Genomic DNA, 26,221 nt, shown 5'->3' on the forward strand with positions numbered 1-26,221 from the left:
CCAAGGAGTGTGTTGAGTCCACCAGAAAACGGGCAGCAGGGCACAAAGGCCACATTATTCAACAGCTGATCAAATCTCTGCTGCTTACAAAACATACATGCATACAAAACACAGACAGAAATGAACAGCAATAGGCCAAAGTGGCAGAAATGTCAAACATCTGCTAATTTGTGTTGTCCTACCTGTCAATGTACAGAAGTGATGGGGTTGCCATCCTGCTCTGTCACCACAAAACACTGAATCAAAATCCTCCACAAAAACCACAGAGAAGCAGGCTGCTGGAGGCTGAGCTTTCAAAGAAGTTAAGAGTAAACAAAGGAGAGCAAAAAAGTGAAGTCAAAGCTCTCCTTCAGTGGATATCCAGGCCTGTAGATCCCATATTTTGAGTTACGGAGAGTCTCACACAGCCACTAAGTTCAGGCAGAGTGAGATTGTGAAGGAACGGGCTGCTCCTCAGCGTCCCCGCCTCCTCAGGGAGAGTGTTGACTTCACAAATGGGAGGGGAGGACTGAGTGTGAGGAAGCCTGTCAGGAGTCTGAAGGGCACAGAGGCAATGAGAAACTTCTCCATGTGAGAGAGATAACTTGAAAGAAAAGGGAGGGGCGGGGTGGGAGGTCAAGGGAGGCACTGGTATGATGCATCATAAATCTAGTTGTTATATTTGATCTAAAAAAACACCAAACCTTGTTCATTTTTTAACTAAACTTCAGTTGACGAGGGTGACAAATGGTGAAGAAAATCAATCATGATAGAAGGAATGCATCAGTGTCACTATATCACATGACCCCACCACCCCACTGACCACCATTGAGGGACCAAACAAATCCACTCTGACCACCAATACATCTAAATCCACTGGAATAAATTGACAGAAACTGACTCAATTACTATTATTGACAGTAATATCATTACTGAAACTGAAAGATAAATGTTGTTTTGATTACAACTGAGACACCTGGTCAATAAATAAATACAACAATTTTGATTCATTGTGTTTTTTTAAGCAAAAATGCCCCAAATTCACTAGTAATAACTTTTCAAATGTGAATATTTGGTCTTTTATGACAATACATTTTAATTTGGTGGTTTTGGACACACATTTGGAGATGTCACCTTCAGCTCTGGGATACTGATAATTAGCATTTGTCACTATGTTCTGATATTTCATAAAACAAACAATTGATCAATTAATTGATGATTAAAATAAATGCAGTAGTTACAGCCCAACTTTTCATCGCTGGAATATAAGAGTGCTAAATATATAAGTGGCTGAAATATTATATTCTAATAAATGAGAAAATGTAATTATTGTTTCCATGAAGGAAAGTTAGCATCATAAATATTTAGAAGAATATGATTATTAGTAGTTAGAAAGAAAGAAGAATGCCGGTAAAAGTAACATTTCTTGTGTAAACACACATAAAAACTGTATTGATGATGGAAAAATAAACTGGTTAATCTGCTTTATTACCTTGATCACGTTTTTTGCTCTTGCAGCATTAATGTTATCAGTTATCTTATCAGCACTAGCAAGCTTTCTGTTACCGGCCATTAAAGTTCCAAATATTGATAATGACAGAGAATTAGAGACAATTAATGCATCATTCAGCTTTGTGATATTATAACTACAGGCTTCAAGGTTTAAAAACACTCTGTAGGTCTTCAAACCTTGAACCTCACACACTCACTCACGCATATATACACACACACACACACACACACGTGTCATTAAACAACAAAGCAGGTGTCAGGTTACAGCTGAGGAAGGAATGAGCTGCCTGGTACAACAACAACGAAAAAAAAGACTAGGTGCTATAAAATCCACTTCCCTGTGCGTTCAAAGGCGACACAGGGCTTCAGCAGAAAGAGGAATGTGGCAGTGAGCAGTGAGAGGAAATGAAAGGCCTGCTTGGTGATTTTTTTTAATGATTATATGTGATCCAGGCTTAGAGTGTGAAACTTCCAGGAATTTCAAACTAACTTCACTGAATTTTCAATGTATGCTTTTACTAAAAACTCATCAGTCAGCATCTCTCATCAACACAGCAAACAGCACGACTCTTGTATGTAAATGAATGCTGAGAGAAGTCTTGCAGCAAGTGGAAACTGCTGATGAAGGATCTTATGGCAACTCAACAGACATGCTGGCTTTATTTGATCAAGATCAATTGGTTGACCTTTGACCTAGTAGCTTGCTACTCAAACAGTTTGCTTTTTAGTGTGCGTAAAGTTTCTTTAAAAAGTTCTGTGTGACAGTAATTAGCTTTGTAAAATGTTGATGTGGCTTGGTTTCTTTTTTCGTTTCTGCAATGCCTCGTTTATCTCGACAACGCTCTCCTGACTATGACTTTTTTAAAGTTTCTTCAAAATAAAAAGGTTGTGTAAGAGACACTCAAAATTAAACAAGGTTTTCCTAACGTACCCTCCACTTTATTCATCAATAAGTCGATTGACTGAAAATGAATCTGCAACTATTTTGGTAGTAATAGTTTTTTCAAAGTCATTTTGCTAACAGAAAATGCTGGTTCCAGCTTCTTAAATGTGAATATTTTCTGGTTTCTTTAGTCCTCTATGACAGTAAATTGTATGTTGGATTGTGAACTGTTTGTCGGGACAAAACAAGACATTTAGGTTGCATCTTATGTTTTCACTAATCAGTTAATTGAGAAAATAAATGACAGATGAATCTTTGTTGCAGGCCTAAAAGAAACTGCTGAACATCAGAGACTAGTGTCGCCTAACAAGAGTATCTAAGAATGGATTTCTTTAAATGAGACTAGCCTGGTTTAGAGAACAAAAGAACAAATTAAAAACAAAAAGAGAGAAATAGGGATGTAGGGATTTATTTCCTCTGTGGCAGAAAAACACGTTACACGAGCCTTCAGCAACTCCTGCAGGTTAAACTGGACTAACAAAACACTTTCAGGGCTGACTGACTCCAACACACTCACTATGAATAGACTTTAAGACTCTTGCTAGCCTAGCAACATTAATGCTACAAAAAACCCATAATGCAACACTCTGTGTAGAAGTCGGTACTTCAGCCGTTCAAAAAGAAGATCTGATGTTGTGAACATGTAATTGTCAAGCCATTTGTGCTTTGTGTATGCAAATTAACCTAAAGACCAACAAGCGTAACCAGTCAAAAATATTCTCAGCGGTTAACCAATTAACAGTTAACCATTGACATCCCTAGAGAGAAATGAATTAAGAAATGCACTTAATGATTGTGCATGTTTCCTCCAGCTGCTCTGTCTGTAACATAGCTACATGTACCCATTTAAGGGGAAGGAACACCCCACCCTCAGTCTTACACACATAGAATTAGGAAATAACACATTACAGCATCTGAAAATCTGTAGTGCTGCATAGTTTTCTTTCCTCTGCTGAGATGCTGATGGTGGGATGTGGGGTACTGGAACATGATGTGTAACCTCTGATGTGTAATGGCCAAACAGTTGTTCTTTGAAAGCATAAATCACCTTGGTTTTATCAACCAGATTTAATCAAGTGTGCTTGTGCGTTGGTCTCGTAGTCATTAATCTTCCTGTTATTGCTTTGGGTCTTAGCCAGTTTACTGATGTGATACTGCAGCAACAACATATATAGCTTTAAAACTTCACTAACCTAATGTTCCAAGTTGAGCGGAGCAGCGGGTCATGTTCTGGTTGAGCTGTATTACGTTAGCGCTGGTGGAGAGGTCAAGAGGGATGTCTTGGCTAAGCGAGGTTTGTAAAGCGACCTTGAGCAATGCCACTTCTGTAAGACTGTGATAGGGCCTTCAACGAAGAGTGCAAACTGCAAAATTATAGTTCTGAGAGAGCCTCTAAAGCAGCATGAAGTCTGGACACTCACAGCCAGAACAACATATGTAACAGAATCAATGTTTTTATACAAAAAAAATGACTGATGAACTAACTACTGAGATTTGTATTGTTATATCTAGATAATGGAATGTGCAGAGAAAACTAATTATGAGATACTTCAGAGAAAGGGTGCAAACTTGACCTGCTGGTGGAGATACATAAAAAGTCAAGGGATCATCAAAGTCATTAAGATTCATCCTCTTGGAATCATGAATGTCTATAAAAAATTTCATGCCAATACATCTAGTAGTCGTTGAGATATTCAGCCTGGCAGAAACAACAGACCGACTGACCAAACAAACAGCTTTGCCGTACTCAGAGCCACGCTGCTAGCATGGCTAAAAACACTACTTTTAGTTACAATTACTAAGATGATGGGAACATTTGTTTCAAGTTGGACGCACTTACATTTCTAGTTGCACTTAAACTAAAACAACCCTTGTAAAATATGACTTATCTGAAGAGTGCTCAGGTAAAACATATTCTAATCCCTACTGAAGCTGAACTTACCTGGTGAACAAGCTGGCTAGAGGTCCCAGTTTCTTTTGCCTGCCATCTTCCCCCTGTTGCATGCCACCTGCCCCCGGATGCATGTGTACAGGACTCCAGAAGTCTCTGGGGTTTCCAGGTGACGACGACAGTGTGACGTCTGAGAAGTGAGCGGTGCCGCTGTCGTCCGTCTCCAAGGTGACGATGGCACTCGAGTCAGATGTGACGGTGAAGTCCAAGATGTCTTCATTGGACACCGACAGCTCAGTGCTCATGCTAGACACGCTGCACACAGAGATGTCATCACTGCGGTTTAAGGCTCCGCCCCCGACACCTATGCCCATGGTGGCGGATAATCTGAGGGCGGGGCTGAAGAGGCGGATGGAGTCATAGCCGCTGCGGGGGAAGGTGGAGGACTTGCGGATGGCGTTGCCATCAGAGGGATCATCATCCAGAGGTAACGTGGCGGGTGAGTCATGACTAGAGGCCAGGACGAGGCCTGCGTCGCCCGGGCGCTGGTTGCCGTGGAGGATGGGCTCTGGAGGGTTGATCTCCAGAGTTGGGATACCTGAGTCCTGTGAAGTCAAGCTGTGGCTATCCTGGTCCAGGTCTGAGTACAATTTCTGGGGGCTGCTGTAGTAGATGGGGGTGGACGAGCAGGATGGCTTGTAACTGGGCAGGACGGGTTTACTCTGCTGGGTTGTGCTGGGTTCATGGCAGTGGTGGTTGGTGTGATCATGGAGGTCAGAGGCAGTCGGGTCTCTCACTACAGAGCCATTCTCCACTATGGCTCCTCCAGACACACCTGGAAACAATATCAGACTCTATTTGATTTTAATACTTTTTTACAATTGGTTTTTATTGACCAACATTTAACTTACTAAAACAAAGTAAAAGTTCCTCATTGAGGAAATTTATCTTGGTTAATAAATTAACATGTTCTGTGTAACCTGTTCAACCTTTTTATCCATCAAGGCCCCTAAACTGTGGACTGACCTGCCAAGGGAGATCAACCAACCTCCCTCACTTTAACAAAAAAACAAGTATACATATGTTATTGATGGTATCTTTTATGCATTGAAGTTGTTTTTCTCTAAATCTACATTCTTTTTGCTATCAACTCCAAGTGGAGTTTTTAACCACTAGGGGCGCTGTGAGGTAAAGTATATGTGACCTGGTGGACAGGGGCAACGTGATAAACATCCTGTCAACATCCTGTCAACAGTTCCACTGGGATAACACACAAAGAAATGTAGCAATGCGCAAGTAAATTCAAGGAAGAAGCAACCTGCTAGCTTGTAAACATGGATGTAAACAATGCAGCTTTAACTATTTTTAAAAATTGTAATAATTCTTTAAATTATCAGATGTTTTGTCGGGAAGGAAATTAAATACATTTTTTTTAGAACTTTATGCATTTTGGGGAGAAAAACTGAACATAAATATAACTTTTTACAAGAAAGTCCACACGGTACTTTTGACCTTTAATTCTTGATCATTCCATTGTTTTATCTCATCCCTTATTCACTGTGAAGCACAATGAAACACTTGAAAATCATCAATCAATTCATCAATCAACAGAAAATGTATCTACAACAATTCAGGTCACTTTTTGTTTATGAAGTCTTTATCAAAAAAAAAAAACTAATCATTTGATGGTTCCATCTTCCCAAATGTGAAGATGTGCTGCTTTTCTCAGTTTCATATACGTATAAACTAAATATCACTGGGTTTCCGTCTGTTGACTGCACAAAACAAGACATCTGAGGACATCACCTTGGGCTCTGGGGATTTGTGACCATTGCTAATTACCAACCATACAGAGTGAGACCAGAGTGTTCACCTTCTGGAAATTAGTCTGAGTAATTGAGAATTTGTTTGTTTGAATGTAAGGTGACACCTGCATTTTTACATAATATTGAAGGCCATTTTTCACAGTTTTCTGACATTTTATAGATGACATGATCAATCAAAACCATCTACAAATTAAATTGACAATGAAAATAATTGTTAGTTGCAGCCTTGTATTATAATTGCCTGATATTATTAAAGGTTTCTTCTAATTGAACAGGACATTGGATACATGGGTGTGGAAGTCTTAAGAGGTGAAAACTGATCTCACAGTAACCAGGCTGTAACTGGAGTCTGTGCTGTAATGAGAACAGGGCCCCAGCAGGGTTACATCATGCTTCAACACCAGCTGGGAAGCTAAGCTAAAGCTAGTGTGTCTAAGCTCTACGGCTGCATTAGCTGAGCTCCTGACGCTCATAGACAGAGACATTCGCACCCCTCCTGTTACACACTTCCAATTTTATGAATCCTTGTTGCTTCGGATCCACTTGACAGCACATAAACATTATAGCAAATTTGTCTTTCAAACAGGAAATATTGTCTATGCTTTGAACACAAACACTTTTCTTTTTATGAAGAGCAACATCTGCAGCAAGAAGCTGAATATATAAAAAAGCTAGAGAAGAATGAGAACTAGACATTTTAAATTCTTAGTCTTTCTACAAGGTGAGAAGATTTCTAAAAGCATTGTGTCACTGACTCATTCTAGCAAACGTAACACAAAGCTTCTGTTAAATTTCCCTGGAAAATTGCTTTTCAGAAGGTGCTGTGACTGTAAGCATGTTAAGGTAAAAGAGTAAAAAAAAAAGTTAGAAACATTACGTGTTAAAGTCAAACCCTAACATAGGGCCTAATGTTTTCTGAATGTTCGAAACACAAAGCCAGATTCTTACCTAAGCTCTAAACCCTGACTTGCAGGTTGTCATGTGAGCCTGGTAGACTTTGTCCCAAAACAACAGGTTGTTCCTGTGCCAATGTGGAAATAATCTACAACCCACACAATTAGTAGAAATTCATTATTATTACTACTCTATACTGTCATACTTGTTTGATATCCATTATAGGTAATATATTTAAATGGAGAAATGTCACTAACAACCCCCAGGCATTAAAAAAAACATTACTGCTTGAAGGCCACACCAACACCACAAGACATGCCTGTTCTTGTTTTTTTTATAAGTCATTGAAAACACAGGGCTAGGCGTTATCATCTACTTAACTGAACCACCCATTCAAGTACACACACCCGTCCCATTCTATGACTCATTATAATCGTTTTCGATTGACACCTCAAGGAAATGCAACATCACTTTCATCTTAGGGTGGATAACATTACAAATTCTCAAATGTGGGCAAATGCTAGTTTTCTAAGAAGGTAGTTCTCTGTTTGTGTTGTTTGTTACAGCAAAATACTAATTTTTAAGTGATATTTTTTCCAGGTTTCTCCCAAGTTTCTTCAACCTATTTCCTTATCAAGTCAGCTGTGTTTGTTTTTAATGCATCAAACATTTCATTTCATTGTAGTTTCAATGTTCAGAATCACTCCCTAGATACTGTCTTACAAATACATTTTGCAGGAGGATGCTGAGCAATGAACCAGTCCAAGCAGATAAAAGTTTAAATTTTATTTGAACAAGTGCCGCTTAGTATTTTAAATACATGCTGAATTCAAGGCTGGCTTTCAACAATTCACATGATGTTAGGAGTATATTGAATGTTTAGGGGTTTAAAGTTTCAATTTCATTACAGCAAGTGTCCTTTGGTAAAGTTAATGTATGCCGAATTGAAGCCTGGATTTACATTATTCATAAAATGATACGTGTCATGGTTTATTAAATGTGTAACTTTACAACATTCAAGGTCATTTTTAACTTTGACATTTTTAAATGAAGTTTGGTGTGACCTGCAATGTTACCAGGGAAAACAGTACATTCATTATTGGGGTAAAGTGCACGTGTTAACAGTAATAAACGCACGAGACCTAATGCAACACATCACGGTGACCTACCACAGCGGCTGTCTCTCCGGTCCTGGCTGCCGCGGGTCGTGTTCGCCATGCTGCCGACGGATGCTACAGGTGGGCGGCAGGTAACCACCGGCCGGAGCGGTCCATGGTGATGCTGTGACTACTGCTGCTGCACCATCACCTCCCGGCCACCTCAACGCAGCTTAGAGTACACAAACAGTGCCAGTGTGAGGTCATGCGTCAGGACAAACATATAAATTCACCTGAAAGATGAAGAAAGGCGGCTGGAGAATATAAACACCACGTCAAGTGCACTTGCTGCTGACGCCAACTCACTGCTTGTACCAGCGCTTCCTCAAGTGTAACCGAATGAAGTTAAAATGCAGGAGACTTCATAGCATCACTACAGCAGAGAGAAATCACTCCTCTCGTGTTTAGCAAATTATATGAACAAACACATTACACAAGTTTATCCGGTATCTTTAATATTTCATACCTGTCTCTCGACGCTTCCGCCGCCATTTTAAAACAAACTTGTATCGAGAGTGCGGTGTAATCGAGTCAAGAAGGTTGACTGTCGATGGATTCACCTGTCTGGACCTGAAGGCATTACTAATCGACCCGAGTACCTTCACACTCCTGCTGCGAAGATGTTTTGGTAAGACAAGTACATTTCCCAGAAGTACAGTTGCTATAGATACCAGTTTTTCAATGTGTTATAATTGTCGTTAATGTCAAAAATACTGTAATATTATTTATATATGCTGTGTTTCCCTTTTCAGGCCTCAAAATAGTGTTTTCTGCATATATTTTTGGCCCTTCCTAAAAGTATTTTAGACTAACAGTAAAATAGAGATTTTGACTGAGACCCATATTCCAGGTCCTGACCCACCTGTTCAAATTCAGTCACATTTTATTTGTATAGCAACCTTTGTACAGTTCAAAGAGCTTAATAGGTGACTGACTAAAAGTAGTAGTAAGACAGTAGGAAAGTAAACAGTTAAACAGTGGGCAACTTTGCACAAAAAATAAACATATTGACTTTCTTTATCTGTTCTTGCCAAAACACTGATTCCAATATCAGGAATGAACTTTCATGCTCACAGAGGATTATAATGCAGTCAACTCTGGGATAGTGCCTATATCCCTGTTTTTCAGTAACCCCCCCCCCAAAAAAAAAACATGTACAAAGGAAATAACTGTCTACTGTCACTAGACAATATATAGCATATATTGAATTCCATTTCCAATATTTCAGCACAGTATATCAAATGTCATATATAACCCTATCCCTATTCTGGTTTCTAACAAATTTGGCCAAAAAAAACCCAAAACAAAACATATATAGCCCAAAAAAAAATGCAGAAGTGATGGTACTGTAAGTTCCTGAAAAGCTACAAGATGGATGCTGCAGAGAATTGCCCTTTTCCTTTTTGAATGACAACCCAAAGCAACAAAAAATATCTAGGGTCAATAGATATATCTCACATGGCATGAAAATCTTCTGTCTTCAACAGAAGATGCTATCAAACTAATGCGATAATAATAAGCTATGTTATAGCTGGCTGGTTGTTCTACAGTATCTCCATTCTGCCCTCTAGTGTCGTGAGGTTGTGGAGTCCAAATGTAAACCTACCCTAACGGCCTGTCTGGGAATGTGTGATCAGCAGTACATAAAAGGTAGTAAGAGAAGACAAGGAAGTTCACGGGCTGAGGTTTGGTTTATTCCTTTATTAGATGTTAAGAAAATCCACAATGAAACAAAATAATTTACTCAGGGTGTACATGAAATCAGAACAACACAGCTACTTTGGGACAGATGGGATTTAGGAACAAAGAGGAAGGGGAAGGAGCATCATCTAGGTGGGAATGAAGAGACGAGGAAAACTCAAGTTTTCAGTGCTGGATATGTTCTTCAGACCACAGTGCAATCGAAACTCAACCACCCTGTCAGTGTCGTTCCAAATGCATATACCCTCACTGAATGCATTTTCTCGTCATACTTTTTTTTTTTTTATATAATTTTTTTTTTTTTTTTTTTAGACACGGCCTATCAAAATGGAAGAATTAAATGGATAAAGGTGTGATGCATCCTTTCAGCTCCCATCTAAGTGCTTTGTGACTTAGCTGCTTGCACACATTCACTCACAGATTCACACACACAGTCATGTCAATCACTGATTAAACCTCACTTTTTTTTTTGTTGTTTTTTTTTTTAAACCAAAATGTTTTGTTTAATCCAACGTAAAAAGATGGAGTGTGATGTTTGCATGCTGCATTTTTAGAGACATTCCATGGTTTATTTTTTTTTCTTTCTCAGGTGTCCCTCACTCAAAAGTAATCAACATGCAAAACTAGATGAATGACTTCTCCACATACTCTTGAATGTTTACATGCGCCAAGGTATTGCATAGGACTCAGGGCTCTCGAATTCCCCTCCACATTGCTTATGCAATCTACAATGGCTTATTTCTTCTTCTTCTTTTTTTTTTCGCTCTAAAACTATAGCTCTAAATTAATAGACAGTCCATCTGTGGTTTGCTTGGAAAGAACTCCTGTCAATTTCTGCTCTACAATCAAAGAAAGGTTTTACATTAATGCATCAATGCACTGCCACAGGTCTGAGTGTAGATTATGCAATATGCTTTATATTAAAAAATTCCTGAGTGTCTGATGACTGTCAAAGAAAGGTGACAAGACCCTGAAGTTGGAGTACCTTCCATTCATGTTTCAGCTATTTAGGGGTCCTTTTTCAGTTAAAATGGCATTGGACTGAACAGACCCTGGGCCTTTACAATCTTTGCATTTTTTTTTTTTTAAATGAGGAAGCCATTTCAAAAGCCATGCCCTTCACCTGCGACAGTGCATTACAGCAAGTATGCTCACATTGCTGACATGTTTTTAATTGCCCATTAATGGAGGGATGATTTTAGTTATCTGTGCTTCAGTTTCATGGTATGATGTGACAAATAAGTTACCCTGCTCCTGCCCTCCTAACCTGTTTGAAAAGTTAAATTGAAAGAGAAGAAAAAAAAACAGAAAAAACAGCAGGGATTATAAGACGTGCAAGAAGAAATGCGTAATGCATTTATCTGCAGATGTAACTCAATTTAATCATCAATGCACAGGTTACAAGAAGGGTCAGTAAACTACACCTCAAGCGTTTTTATGACCAATTCGTTCAGGGTGTGTTTCAAATATAAGGGGCACAAATGCATTTGCATTTTTAGTGAATGCGCGTCTCTGCACACATTCACATTTCTCTGAGTTAAAGTTCTAGTACACTCATTCTGAACCAGTGCCTTCACAAGTTCGATGTCCACACACACACACGCACACAGAGTGAGACATTACTCAATATTTCAACGATATATTGTAAACCAAAAAATAAAAACACACCTCATATGGAGAAAAAAAAAAAGCATTTGTACCTTAGTGTAATTCTGCCATGTTTTTGGTTTGACCATCGCCCCGCCACTTGTTTTCTTATATATTTGTTTAGTTGCAGCACAGACAAATTTACCAGTACATACTGATTTTGTTGTTTCTGCTTGGGGACAATGAACTGAAAGGATGTGTTGAAACATGAGATTTAAATACCTGCAAGTATTTCTGCTTCAGCTGTTACAGGCCTGAAAACTAAGAGGTTATCTTAAAATAAAAACCAAGCCACATTAAGCAAGAACCGCGATCAGGCAAAACTTTTTTCTTCTTTTCACAATTTTCCGCAAAAAGATATTAATGGATTCTGACTGTCTGGACTACAAACAAAACTCCGCTATGCCATCTACTCATCACAGCCATATTATGGAACTGCAACTTTAAAATATTTTTGAACATATTTATAGCACCAATAGTCTGTACCATAGAAATTACAAAAAAAAAAATAAAACAAGGTTTCATTCAGTTGCAACACAGGTGTCTGCAGAAATGGCTGTAGTCTTTTTATGATGGGTCTTTACCCCAAAACACAAACTTTTTTTTTCTTTTTTTTTCCTCCCCAATTTGTTTACAGCATTGCATTTCAAGTAGATTATTAGTATTTTTTGTCAACAAAACTCCTTTTGATTTCCTGTTTTTTTATTTTTTATTTTAAAACAATTTTTTTTTTAGCCTCACAAACCATACTATGTCTACTACTAGCTTTTGAAAGACTATCACCATTCAAAAATCAGACTCATTTATGATAACTTTTCACACATGGGGAATTTACGGATATCTTGAAGAAAACTGCACACATTCTCTACTTCACATTCAGAAAGTCGTCCAAACAAACTATTGAAATTAAACTCTCAAATTCTTGCACAACTCAAAAATCTCAACATTCTTATATTGTCTTTCTGAACACAAGATGGAAAGTAGAGGATGTGATAGCAGTTGTTTCACACAACATTAGGTTTAACTAGAAAAAGAGGAGTGAGACTGGCTGGACAAACATACATGCACAACCATTCAAACACCACCAACTATCAGTATCCTAGTTCGAAAGCAATATGGTGGGAACAAAACTGACAAGGATAGAACAAAAGATTGTCCCTAATACCTAACTGTGCGACTTGAATGAGGACCAGTGTACAGAAGAATCAACTGAAACAAATTCTAAAATGCCTAAAATGCATGTCCGCACATGGCATCACTCAAAGACAGAACATATTTTTTGAGTTTTCCTATTTTCACTCACTTTTTGTTGATCTGATTGTTGATTACACAAGGTTTGAGTTAGTAAATGAAAACCAGCAGGGTTATGTGTGGGGGTTTTGAAGGGGTGTCTCAGAAAATTAGCCTACATTAGGTTTTCCAGCTCTGAGATGACCCTGAATATTTGCTGGAAGAGGCCAGTCACAAAAGGAGAGGAACTTTTCCTCTCGACGACAGGAGTCCTCTGCAAAACTGGAGTATTCAAATGTTGCTGCTCCCTGGAGAAAGAGATCAGGCAAAAGTTAGAGTGTTGCACAGAGAAATACGCATCCTGCATCTGACTGTTCACAGCACTGTTACTTCTTTACCTCCTAAATAGGGTCTATAGAGTTCATGACAAAATAAACTTTTATTCCAACTTGTATGCAGCTGACAGGGCTCCAGACTAACTAATGTAATTTTGCAATAATTAATTAAAGTCACTTTTTCAGACTTTGCAGTGTTTTCACCAAGATATTTGTTAGCTTGTCTTTATGTGACCCTTCAGATCATAATTTGGAATTTCGGCCTGATTGCCACTGCAAATGTTCTTAATCAAACTCAGTCAGTGGATTTTGGTAGCTGTTACCAAGGATAACTCACATACTGTACATGTATTTTGATGTTTAGAGTCTTATCCTACGGTGCAATACCATCAAGGAGGCGTCTGATCGATCCCAAATTCATTCTACAGCATGACAACGAGCCCAAACATAAAGCTAGAGTCACAAATGATCGTCAGCAACAAGAAGAACAAGGAGTCCTGCAACAGATGGTGTGCCCCCAACAGAGCCCTTATCTCAACATCATGGAGTCAGTCTGGGATCACATGAAGAGACAGAAGCAGCTGAGACGCCTAAATCCACAGAACTGTGGCAACTTCTCCAAGATGCAGGAACAACCAACCTGCTGAGTACCTGAAAAACTGTGTGCAGGTGTACCGAGGAGAACTGCTGCTGTTTTAAAGGCAAAGCTGCTCACACAATATATTGATTTCATTTAAGTTCCTGCTGTTTACTGAACTTTTTATGAAGTTAATTTATAAATAAAAACTATTCATAGAATTATTTTTGAAAGCATCCTCACTTAACTTTTAGTGGCTAAAACTTTAGCACAATGCTGTATGAGTGCTGATGTTGATTTAAGTGTTGCTCTTGACTTTGAAATGGCGCCTCTAAAACATCCTTTTAAAAAGGAGCACTAGTGCTCCTGCTGGAAAAAAAAGTCTGAAACCCTGACACTGTAGAGCCGGTCATTTCATGCTATTACTAGTCTGTGATATAATTTAGTAGTTCACGCAGTCAATGACTGATCGTTCTTAGTTCAAGTTGACACCAATCAGTGATTACAATCAATAAACTGCGCATTATTTTGGGTCAGTTAACATGGGTCTCCTCTTTTGGAGATAATGCCATAGATTTACACTGCCCAACTATTACATGTGTTAAACCATTTGAGAATGGCTACATCCAGATCCCAGAAGTGCTCCTGTATTTAAGTGACCAGATAATACAAGCACATCTCAGGCAAGATGAGAAAGTAAAATGTAAATATTGCAGCAGGCTGACCATGCTCTGGGTTCAACAGAGGAATGTGGTGTTTTTTTCAATTTCCTTCCTTGCTTCCTTCCTTTCTGTGGTCTGAACCAGCTTTTCTCTGTAGTGTGCTTACAATTTATGGGTTTCACATTTAGGCTCTTGCTGTTATTGCTGTGTTACATGTTGGTAACAGTGTAGAATTTACAGTATTGCTTTGTAGTTGGGATAAAGCAATTTCATTTATTATTACACACACACACATAGACTTCATCCTGTGAACAACATATATTCCATTTATATAGCACTATAGTATCAATTAATATCTATGGAGAGTAGACTGTCAGTGTGGATCTTCTATGGCAGGAAGGTTTGGGCAACAATTGGACAGCCTCCCATGATCATAATACTGAATTTCAAACGCAGTTTTCAAGGCAGTGGTTCCACTCTTTTTGCTGGCCAAATAAAATTGAAACAATACCTTTATCAACCCCGCTACCACTAATGCAAATATACTTCAGACATCCAAATAGTAGATTATTGATGTAGCAACTCAGAGCTGACAAGTTTCAACAAATTAAGATTTTTCTTGCCCCAAAGTTGCATGTTAATTCATGGTTTCAACCCTCACAAATTTGTGGATACTGATCATCTCCCAATGTGAAATAAAATAATGACAAATGCTAAATGACGAAAAAGTCTTGTGAATAAAATAGTAAATTTGTGTTTAGAAAGTAAAAATATGTTTTTGAAACAGGTTTACCTGTACACTGAGATCCAGGGAAAAGGGGGGAACAGAGTGTGTTCTGCCACCAGCACTCATCTTGCTGGTTGCCAGTTCCTCCCTGTCCACTTATATTTAACAGAGGGAACTAAACAAGACAAACGGGAAGAGGTTAGCGTGTTTCAGCAAACAGCCACCTGCGACATCACAGGTGGAACCCTTTTTTTACAGCTTATGACAAATTATGAAATACTATATTGTATATACAATATTTTTGTTATATTCTCTAGCATATTCAGCACATCATATTGATAATCTAAGGAAATACATTCAAGAAACCCTCACCTCTGGGACATCTCCAACAAAGTCATAAGCAATCCCATACTTTGGGATCTGACCTGCTGGTGCACTTAAGCAGGACTGTTTTTCTCCTGAAGATTCCTCTTTTTGAATCTTGCTAACTGAGACGTCCACCTGTCCACCTGCAGTTGATGCAGCTGCTGCCGTTTTGCAGTCTAAGCAAATCTCTTGCTCAGCGATTGGCAGGAGGGTACTGGAGCCCTCCTGTGAATCCAGAGAGGTCTGGGCACTCTTCTCCATGCCAGACTTCTTTAATCTGGGTAAGAATTTACCAGATTCCAGTTCTGACTTCCCATAATAAGGGCCCTCACATTCTGCATCCTCCTCCAGAGGTTTGAGGTCTGCCTGAGGATCATCAAAGACGTCCACCGGCGCCAGGACGGGAAAACTCATCTCCTCTTTATCAGTCTCAGCCTCTGAATCACTCACTCCACCAGGAGACAACTCTGAGGCCGATATTGGTCGGAAATGAGTCCTGGGGGATATGCGAATGGCCCTATACTGCGTCCGGTTGATGCCATATATTCGTGGGTGGAAGGCTTCATTCTCAGAGTCCGAGCAAAGAATAGATTTAGGCTTGAACCCTGGACTGAACGAAGCCATGTCCTCAGGCTCAAAAGAACACTCAACATGGAGGACTTGAGAGAAGGGATTGTTCAGGTTGAAGGATGCGAACGGGTATTCTAAACCTTGCTCCTCACCACGCAAGCCTCCGTAAGATCCAAGCAAATCTTCATGGAAGATGAAAGAAAATCCCTTATTCAATCCATCTCCGCCTCCTCTAATGGCCTGGTCACTCTGCCCAAAGGACACAAGAGGCCTCCACAGGGGCCTGTGCCCAGGGGCAAAGCAGCTGCCAGTGTTCATGAACACATCTGTGCCAGTGATGGTAAGCATGTCTGAGCTAGAAGCAGATGCAGCTGCGGCGGCACACTGTAGCAGGCTATCTTGGGTTTCACTTGGTGGTACAACAGCCCAATTCTTATCACCACTTAGTGTCTTCAACTCTCCATACACCCCTCCTAGGATGAATGATGTACTCTCCTTGTCAGAGTTCAAGTCCCAGGGTTTGGACGGAGTCATGTAATCCCCAGCACCATCTAGCTTGGAGAGTTTGTTTTTGGCTAAGTCCTGTTCTTCCTTCTTGCCTTCCCAAAGGTGATACTCTGACCGCTGCACAGCTTTTTTCTGAGGTCCCTGAATCGGAACTCCTTTTGCCTGCACCTCCAGACAGCTGCAACAGTAACCGCCTGAGTCATCTGAGAATAAAACCTCGCTTGGTTTTTCTGCTCCTTGCCTTGACATTACAGATTTGCCATCTCCGATTGCAGTCCAAATGTCCTTTATTATCCCTGAGCTGTAATCATCACTCTGTTGGTTTGTGTTGTCCGAAAACATGCCAGTGCTGTACTGTTTACTCTCATCCTCTTCCAATGCTATACCACAAATGGACTCCAATTTAGATTTTTTGGTGAAGGTCTGATTGGATGCTGTGCTAACACTGACCTCCTCACACTTACGGCCAGGGTCTTCTTGCAAAAAATCCAAGATTTCATCCTCTAGATATGTACCAGAGAGAGGAGGGATTATACAATCAATCTCTTCATTGCCAATTTGAGCAGCATCCTCTGTCTGAACATGTCCTTGCTCGTTGTCTGAACGAGTCTCCTCTGAATGTGACCACGGACTGCAAGTTCGCGTTGAAAGGTTAGAACAGTGTTCAGTTTCGTCAAAGGCACTATTTTTGGTCCATATTAGCAAACGAGACTGTTTATTAGAATGTGGGTCGAGACAGCTACTTGAATCTGTGTTGTTTTCGTGAGCAACGGTGAGTGAGTCGCGGGGAAAAGGAAAAGTGGGGCTGTCATACTGCAGCTCAAAAAGAGAGAAGCAGGATGAGTTCAAACCAGATGGTTCACTGGTGGCTTCAGGAACAGGCGGCTCCTCCAGATTTCCAGATAGTTTGCTCAGGGTGAATGAAACACTATCAAGAAGGGGGGAGAGCCGAATGGGAGAGTCTCCTATGAAGCTTTCTCCATCTATATCTTCTGAAGTAGACGGTGAATAACATCCCCAGACTTGAGCCATGTTTTCAAGATCCTCCATCAAGAATCCAACAGATCCCGAAGCTTCCTGTGAGTCTGCCCTTATTGCACTTTTCCCTTGCTGCTCAAGGCCATCTAACACTAAACAACATTCTGCCTCAACGTCTCTTTGCTCTTTGCTTTTTTGTCGAATCATGCTTAAGATCCGACTCTCTTGTATCGAGTCTGAGGCACTAGTATCCAATATGGATTGATAAATATCAACTTCATAGAAGTGAGTAAATTCAGACAGATGCTTGTCATCTAAATCTCTACTATCCTCTGGCTGAGGGCAGCTTGAGGTCCCAGTGAGTTCAGCAGTTTCATCCTCTGCGTCGCCAGGCCCTTCTACAAAGTGCCCATCCACGAATGAGCCTGCTGCTAGGTATGCTCTCTGGTAGCTCTCATTGGCAATGCAGATTCCCTGGAATCTCTCCGGCAGCCTCTCCATGTCCGTTGACAAGGCAAAGCCATCAGGAGAGTCCACCTTGCTTCGATATTTTGTTTCCAGCTTGCTTTGTCTGCTGCTGAAAGGTACAAAATATTCTGTGATGGGCTCAGTGTACCAAAGTGGCTCCTCCATGTATTCCTTTTTGTTTCTGGCCTCAACTCCGGACTCTTTTGCTTCCACCCAGCCTGGATCTTTACGAATCTCCTTCAGCGGCCTTTTCCCCTTTTTGTAAAGCTGTGGTTGTCTGACAGTGCCTCCAGTGGCACTGCTACTGCTCCCTCCTGCATTTCTTCGCTCCTCTTTGTCAATAACCTTCACCTGCAGCTTCACCTGCCCACTGTTGCGTGTTCTCTTATTCTTCCCAGCCTCCCTGGATTTGTGCCTTATTCTAACTGCCTTGCTTCTGGACGACTTGGCGTCACCCTGGTTCCCACTTGAGCTTGAGCCTGCCTCACTAGAGCCAGAAGACCAGGATCTGGGCCGGTATTTGCCCTCAGACCTGTGTCTCGTCTGTCTCTTAGAGTGGACGGTAGATTTCTCCTCCGCTGCTACACCACCATGGTATCGGTTTTCTTTCTCCTTCTTGCTTCGTCGTTGCTGGCCTCTCTCGTTGGTCACAGTAGTGATGGTACCACATGCCTCGAGGTTTCGCTCCTTTGCAGCCTCACATTCGCTGTTGCAATCTTTTGGGGAGGAGGTGTCTGTGCTGGTCTGTGGGGCTGCAGAGGATGATGAGCTTGAGTATGCGCAGGCCTTAGCCTTGTTCCACACCGTCATGATCTCTTGGAGACAAACAGGTTTCTCTGACAAAGGAGGAAAGGCTTCATAATACCTGAAGTCGCAACAGACAAAGAGAGAACTTAATTTAAATACATTCATAGCAGTATTGTTCAAATGAACAAATGTGTTACGGGTGTGTTCTGCAGCTACTGTAAACAAAGAAATTTATAAATACACAATGTCCATGGTGTAGCTTACATTTCCACCTGGTCCTTTGAAGAGGGGGACTCAGCTCGCTCCGGAGACTGAGAGCCATCAGATTTCTTTTGAATCTGTTTTTCCTCTGTAAAACACATTGAACAATAAGACACTGTATTATGACCATCTTTAGTTACCTTTTTATAGTCTCTATCGAAAAGTTCCAAATATGATGATGAAAGGAAACAACCAAACCTTTCTGTTTGTTTTGAATGTCCTTAAGTTTAGAGCAAAGCTCCTCAACCAGGCTCTCAATTCCAGAGTTCTGCAAAGAGGAAAAAGACAAGAAACAGATTTGAAACATCCATTTGTAATTCATCACAAACTCTACCAAAGTCAAACTAAACACTGAACGGCCGATATCAATTTAATTACGCAATGTTTATATTGTGAATGGGACAAATCCAAATGAGTTTGAAAATAAATGAGAATTGGTCATGCAACAATATTTGGTGTAAGTGGTATGCCCAGAAATGGGAATGAAAAATGTTATACATCTTAAAACTTTGTAAACAATCTCATCAAATAGAACATCTTATTATATAAAAGAGAACTGACTGATGATATCAGCATCATGATACAGTATTTCCCTAGCAATATATTGAAGAGATTGTAAAGTTGCCTTCATAAAACTGTGCCACGATACATTAAGGGGGACACTGAGTAGCAGCCTTTGAATAAGCGCACAGCTATTTGTAATTTAAAAGTGTCTTTTAAAAAATAGGCCCTGACATAAAAACAAAAGAATCATTTATTTTTCAACTCCAAAAACAACCATAACTTATGTTGCAAGATCCAGCAGCCTTAGGCAAGAACGTAGGAATTCCAACAGCTGCTTTGACCCCTAATGTGCCCCAAAATAAAGAATATCAAGAATGAAAGGCACGAGGTTGACACAAGTCAAGCCAGCTGACTTGTGAGAGCTTAGGCACGCTCAGCCATGACTGTGCTATATTTAGCTATGGTGCAGAAATGCTTTCAAAAAAATAAAAAATAAAAGGGCTAAGCAATAGCACAAGTAATTGCCTTACTATGTTCTGAAACACTGAATACTTTCTACATATCCTGTATAACCTACTGCCTTATAAAACTGAGCAATGTGATATGTGAAAAACATAAACAACAAGGCTTTAAAATAAACAAGACAACCATATTCAAACACTAGCTCAGACCGAGTAGGCACTGTCGAAGCAAATACCCTCAAACAAATAACCAACCACAACATAGCTGCTCCTCACGACCAGTCCTGCCAGACTCTTAAGCTCACTCATTTCCTGATCACTCTTCCAGAAAATAATATTCCTTACCATGCCACCTCATGAAAAGCAAAGCAAAGTTTTCTCAAGCCCTGTGTTTCCTCTTGCATCATTGTGCTAATGCCGGTCAGCTGACAGCCAACCGACACTGGTGCTCACTGCTGCAATCCCGTGCAGCGTGTGCTGGTTAAAAAATAGACCGCAGAGTCCAGTCCCGGAGAGGAGCTCAACACTCCTCCTCTTGCCTCGCAGACTTCCCCCTTCCCACCCTCCAGCTTTACGTTGTGTCATTCTCAACTACAGCACACCTCCCTTACTACTGCTGGCCACTGACAAAAATGTCAGCAAATCTCTATGTAGCTTTTTCACTCACACAAAAGTACAGAATAAAATGTATATACTTCAGGGATATATGCTTACATGTAAATAATATTCCTTTGAAGGTCATGCATTATAAATGAGGACAGCATTAATTTCTGTTCAGAACAGGAAGGAACTTTTAACTGCTGACCTTAATATAACCTTTCCAAAGACGACTAACTGAAGGTGTGGCCACCCAGCCAAATGAGGTGATGATGCATTTACAATGAAGATCTTCTCCCGTTCAATGCTTTAGCCTCCCACATTGACATAGCTTTATTCAATGTCTATTCACTGTGAATTATGCAATTAATATCTGCATGACTGCACCTTAACAAACAACAAGGGATACTACAGTAACAAATTCCTGACATAATTAGACAAATTACACTCTCATGCCTTCTGTATTCAGAATGATTTTCATTCAAGAGCTTCCTGCTTCATTTCATGAGTAATAACTGGCCTGCACGCCTCCAAAGCAAAAGTGATTCAAATGAAAGATTGTTTTACACAGAAAAATAAAACATAATTTGACTAACACTGCTCTTCATAAATATTATGAAAATCACAGGATTACAACAATCAGACTCAACAAGGCTTACTTCATCAGATGCAGAGCGGAGGCATTGCACAGCGGCTTGCTTCTTCATTTCCTCAAGACTCAGATCGGTCCCTCCTTTTTTCTTACTCTTGCCCCATTTCTTCCCAGTTCCCTTCTCCCAGCCCAAGAAGATGTCATTTTCCTTTTAAACACAAACCAAGATAAGTCAGTCACAAAGGACAAACTAGTGTTAAACAATAGAACATGGAGAAATCATATAAAAAGGTTACACTGAGAATATACTGAATGTATATGAACATTTCTATACGGGCTTGTGTGCCTTACAATTTGCACACAAAACAGTAAACATCATATCTATCAATGAATGTATTGACAAATGAGAGAAATCAAAGGGGGGAATTAGTCAGTGCACAAGTGCCATGACATGAAAGAAAAGCCCCATTGTTAACCTCTCCTGACAAATTGATATCTTCCTCTAACGAGGCCCATTATATTCCCACACCAACTTCCCTTCCTGAATATAGCCCACTGCCCACTCATTTGACATGCAAAACACAAACGATGATAAACAATCATTTCTATGTTTTTTTTTATTTGACGCGACTAGAAAGATTTCTTTAAGGTTGTGGAGGGCACCTGGTCCTGCAGGTCGTAGTCGTAACTGTCGTGCAGGAGAAGGCTGAGGACGTAGCGGGTGTAAATCATGGCATCAATCCCGCACTTCTCAAGCTCCTGGCCAAGCCAGCTTTGTACTGGACCCAGCGACTGGAGCAGGGACATCTCTGAGGCAGGCAGGGGGCCCACGAGGGGGTAGGGGCAAGAGAGGTTTTCAGGAGGAGCAGGACCGTCTGAATCGGTGCTCACTGGACGCATGGGACCTCAGGTGTTGGCCATTCTCAGGTGGAGCAGCATTGTGATGGGTAGTTACTGTAGGGTGGTCGGTGGAGAGAGTTACGGAGGGAGGATGAGGCAGAACCTATCTGGAAGAGGGGGCAATCACTCCAGCAGGACGCACTGAAGGGGCTCTACATGGGGAGGCATGTAGGATGTTTTTTTTTTCGTTTTTTTTATTGCTTTGAGCAAAAAGGGGGATTTTATTCGTCAGGCATGGCTTATGCTGCTGATAGATCTCAGCTGCTGAGCAAAACACAAGATGTGTTTGCGTCTCAGTCGGAGGCGTCCATTTTGGGGCTACGTCTTACTTCACCGGCACAACCTGAAACAGAGCAAACAAACATGAACATCAGTTTCTCTTAAATATTTTCAACGTTGAATGCAAGCATTTGAAAAAACAAAGATATAGTCAAAGACCTCATTCACAACCCCCCACAGAGCCAAATAGCAAGAAACAAGAACTCTTTATATTTTGAAAAATGCATGACTGCATTAAGTCACTGCTTTTTGGGATGGAAATTATATTTTATTTGGTTTTGAAAAGGAAAAGAAACAGGAGGATAAGTGTTATGACAACAAATTTTATGACAGCAGATATGCTTTCTTCCTTATCCCAAAGGATGTTTTTAATGATTGTTCCTAGACCTGCTTACCGGCAAGCTAATGGGTTCCTGAGAGAGCATGATAATGCAGACAGCAGGCACAATCATGACACATTATTGCGGATATATCCTCTTTAAAGTGATAAACAGGTTAATATGAATAAGTGACCTTCTACAGTACCACAATACCTCGCAATACAGCACAGCCACTAGAAAGTTACCTGTCCCATTAATGTGAAAGTATCTCAAACAGTCACTGTGTGTAATTGCACGCCTGTTAAGTAAATGTAATTTAACAAAAATAAATGATAGGAGAACTAGTCACGACCACATCTTTTTTAAACACCTGAATGACAGCAAGGCTTTGTAATACTCCTAAAACAGAAAGCACCACTTTAATTACTATTCCATCCATTACGATCATAAAAATCATCATAGTTTGAACTGTGAGTAATAAAACCAAACATGACCTGGATTACTGTTCATGACACAACAACAAGCAAACTCCAGCAGTTGAGTATAACTGTGTGGGCAACAGGCAGGGGAGCGCTTGCTGTCAAGTGCATGTGTTTCATATGGCAGCAGCGGATTAGGGAACCGACGTGAAGAGCAAATGGAGGCTGCACCGATTTGATTGGCTGGCCCGGTCGTCACTCAAGTGGCATATTATGGGTTACTCGTTAGGGCCGTCAAAAGGGCAAGATAAGAAGCTTTGCAGTATACAACCATACCGTTTCAGCAGTCAACACCCTTGCACAAATTGCATTGTATAAATTAAATGCATACAGACGGACAACTGTTGAAAAGTTAGCAGGCTTCAACGATAATGGCTAAATATGGCTGAGCAGCGTCTACAGCCCAGCTGTTTCTTATGTGCACACTAGCTCCTGACAGCACTGTCCATATACCAACTTTACCCTGCGACCCATTATTTTATGCAGTTTCTCTGACATGGAAAGGAGTAAAATACTGCAGTTTGTGCATTGTTAACCATCGAGTAACCTACTATGGGTGTAGTGTAACTTTGCGCAAATATTTAAGGTTTACCGATATTAACGTTATATTGCAGGGCTGTCGAGTGCATCTCCAGAACAGCCAGGAACGATATTTAAGATGAATTACTAATGTCACAGCTACAAGACTAACTTATATCATAGAATCGATGATTTGGTAACAGGTCAAGTGTCAACTACAACGTTGCATTAACGTCGATTAACGAGCGTCACTTTGCAGTCAAACGGCAAGGTTAGCCGGACCACCGACCTTTAGCTCATGAGCTAAGTTAGCCAAGTTAGCTGGCTGTCGAAAGCTGCTCGTTCCCTGTAAGTGGGCAGTTTATAATTATTTATTTAGACAGGATACATTCCACTTAATTTCATTTAAATCACAGTGTTTCCCTGTCCCCCACAAAGTCTATCGTTAGTTTGGAATATGTCGGTGCCAGGTGAACGGAGGCTGCTTCTTTACGGTGACATTACAGAGCCCCGACGGTTCTCCATGAAATAGTTAGCAAGCAAACAGCAACATGCTAACGTTAGGCCGAGTCTAAACTTTCGGTCGGCACCCAAAAATGGTCAAAAGTCAGTACAATACAATACAGCAGAAGTGTCCAATTCAAATTGAAATGAGCTAACGTTAGCTTTCATGTACGCTTGTTGTTGTGACCGAGGGGGAGGAGTAGCAGCTGCCCCGGGAGGCGACCGGAGGACTGTCAGACGTTTTCCCTTCAAAAATGTGCGCCATATCGTTATACAGTGAAACAGTAACCTCACTAAATGTTAAACACTAAGCGGGGACAAAAAAGAAAATTCAAGGCCGGTTCGCTGGTTTACGTACCTGCCGTTGGCTGAAGTAAAGAGGGGAGCGGTTATTTCTCTCCCGCTGCCGTTCCGAGCTCGAGCTCAAGCTCTGGAATCCGCTGCGGTAGCATCGCGTATCATGGACGCCGACAGAAATTGCGCTGTTTTTCACATCCAGTGCTTCTTCAACAGCGTCAAGGAAACAGGCGACATTCCGGCTCAAGCAAAGAGGAAGGTCATTCCTCGATGACACGGTTACACGTAGAGCCACAATGTCCGCTATGAGAAGCCAGTTTCAGTCGGGGAAGGACTCCCTAATGCGCCACCCTCCGCGTTCGTATCCAGGCAACAAGGCAAACCTCCGCCGTCCTGTTCGTGTAGGTTTGATTCCTCCGCTTGGGTATTGCATCAGAAGCCCAACTAGTACTCTTATCATTTGTACTGAAACTAAAGTAAATTGATGAATGACAGATTGAGCGGATTAAACTCATCAGAAAATTAAACGAATGATTATATATTCTCTCTTGTGTTTAAGTTATAAAAATATAAACACACCTAAACACAAATAACTCTTGCCTTTGAAAGAAAACCATCATTCTTAATTTATGTATACTCAAAATACAAAACAAATAGGTTGCACAATTTTTCACAATTGTTTATTTATCATCTTACACTACAATGTGTTTGTGGAAGTACTTTCATATAATGTTAGTTATGATTACATAACACACCAAATCAACATTGTCAACAAATTTATTAGTGAAACCATAACAGCAATAACGTCTCTGTGCAATTTTGCCATTTTTATGACTGTTGCTTTGAGTTTCAGACCTCTTCCACAAACAGAAACAGTAATTATTATCCTTATAAAATACCATGTTTTTAAATTATTTTTTGACAAAAAAAGCAAATTGAATTTGATTTACATTTCCTCTGAGTTTACAGATTGATGTTCTAATAGATTATGTGGAAATATTGTAATTTTTCTTTTTGTGATGCAGTCAATTATTTTATTATCAATTATTTGACTACTTGTAGAGAGAAGAGACACATTGCCAGATATTATTTTGTACCAATGCCATTTCTGGAAGTCATTAACAGAGGATGGTAGTTGTTGGATACAATTAATCTTTTCAGGAAAAGGCACAAATCGATGGCCGAAGAGTAAAACCTCCTATCTGAAAAATGCACTTTTTTGAGAAAACTTGTTTTAAAAAAACAACTGATATTTGGATATCCTTGTTAAGGATAACCAATACATAATACACTGTTTTTGGACTATATTACTGTATTATGTGGTATTGTTTACGGTATGTTTGTATGGTTATTACGGTATTGTTGACACATAATATAGTAATATAGTCCAAAAACAGTGTATTATGTATTGGCTATCCTTAACAAATAGCATTCTGCAAGAAAACAACAAGTTTTTTTTTTAGTTTTCTCAAAAAAGTGCATTTTTCAGATAGGAGGTTTTGCTCTTTGGCCATCGAAATAGAGGACCTGCCCTCTATCAGAAAATGTAATTTCAAACTGATACCGATACTAATTTCGTATCATTGGGACCTGCTGCTTTATTATGAACCACTGTCAAGTATTCCTGCAGCTTTACCTCATATTGCCTTGGTTTTTTATCGATGACTACTATCACTACTGCTCCTCTTACTGTACCTCTATTACTACAGCTATGGTGTTACCATTACTAGTACTATTTATAGTAACACTACTCATCAAGAGCAGTTGCTGTACAGTGAGGTCTTGTAATTT

At 40.2% G+C, this 26,221-nt stretch overlaps 2 protein-coding genes and 1 long non-coding RNA gene across 5 annotated transcripts in view; 1 reads left to right on the top strand and 2 right to left on the bottom strand.

Annotated features, from left to right (window-relative positions):
* Positions 1 to 8,780, bottom strand: part of tbc1d14 (TBC1 domain family, member 14) — a 39,180-nt gene extending 30,400 nt beyond the window's left edge. Inside the window, exons 1-3 of one of the 3 annotated variants that reach the window (XM_042401516.1) lie at positions 8,669 to 8,780; positions 8,215 to 8,374; positions 4,377 to 5,160 (exon numbers count right to left, since the gene is read on the bottom strand). In XM_042401516.1, the coding sequence (XP_042257450.1) occupies positions 4,377 to 5,160; positions 8,215 to 8,263 (833 nt within the window). In that variant the 5' untranslated portion in view covers positions 8,264 to 8,374; positions 8,669 to 8,780. The other 2 variants (XM_042401517.1, XM_042401518.1) reach the window with 2 other exon arrangements.
* LOC121889515 lies at positions 8,747 to 13,719 on the top strand. The gene is made up of 3 exons (XR_006093551.1): positions 8,747 to 8,830; positions 9,774 to 9,852; positions 13,480 to 13,719. It is a non-coding gene; the product is annotated as an uncharacterized LOC121889515 (long non-coding RNA).
* On the bottom strand, positions 10,190 to 24,779 carry kiaa0232 (KIAA0232 ortholog). Its single transcript, XM_042401515.1, is given in 9 exon segments — positions 10,190 to 13,088; positions 15,148 to 15,178; positions 15,181 to 15,256; positions 15,454 to 18,835; positions 18,982 to 19,066; positions 19,177 to 19,246; positions 21,200 to 21,340; positions 21,796 to 22,375; positions 24,492 to 24,779. Coding segments are annotated over 8 exon segments (4,155 nt in total). The 5' UTR covers positions 22,033 to 22,375; positions 24,492 to 24,779; the 3' UTR covers positions 10,190 to 12,955.
* Between the last annotated feature and the right edge of the window lie 1,442 nt (positions 24,780 to 26,221).

The sequence above is a fragment of the Thunnus maccoyii genome, chromosome 22 (assembly GCF_910596095.1).
Source record: "Thunnus maccoyii chromosome 22, fThuMac1.1, whole genome shotgun sequence".
Classification (NCBI taxonomy): domain Eukaryota; kingdom Metazoa; phylum Chordata; class Actinopteri; order Scombriformes; family Scombridae; genus Thunnus; species Thunnus maccoyii.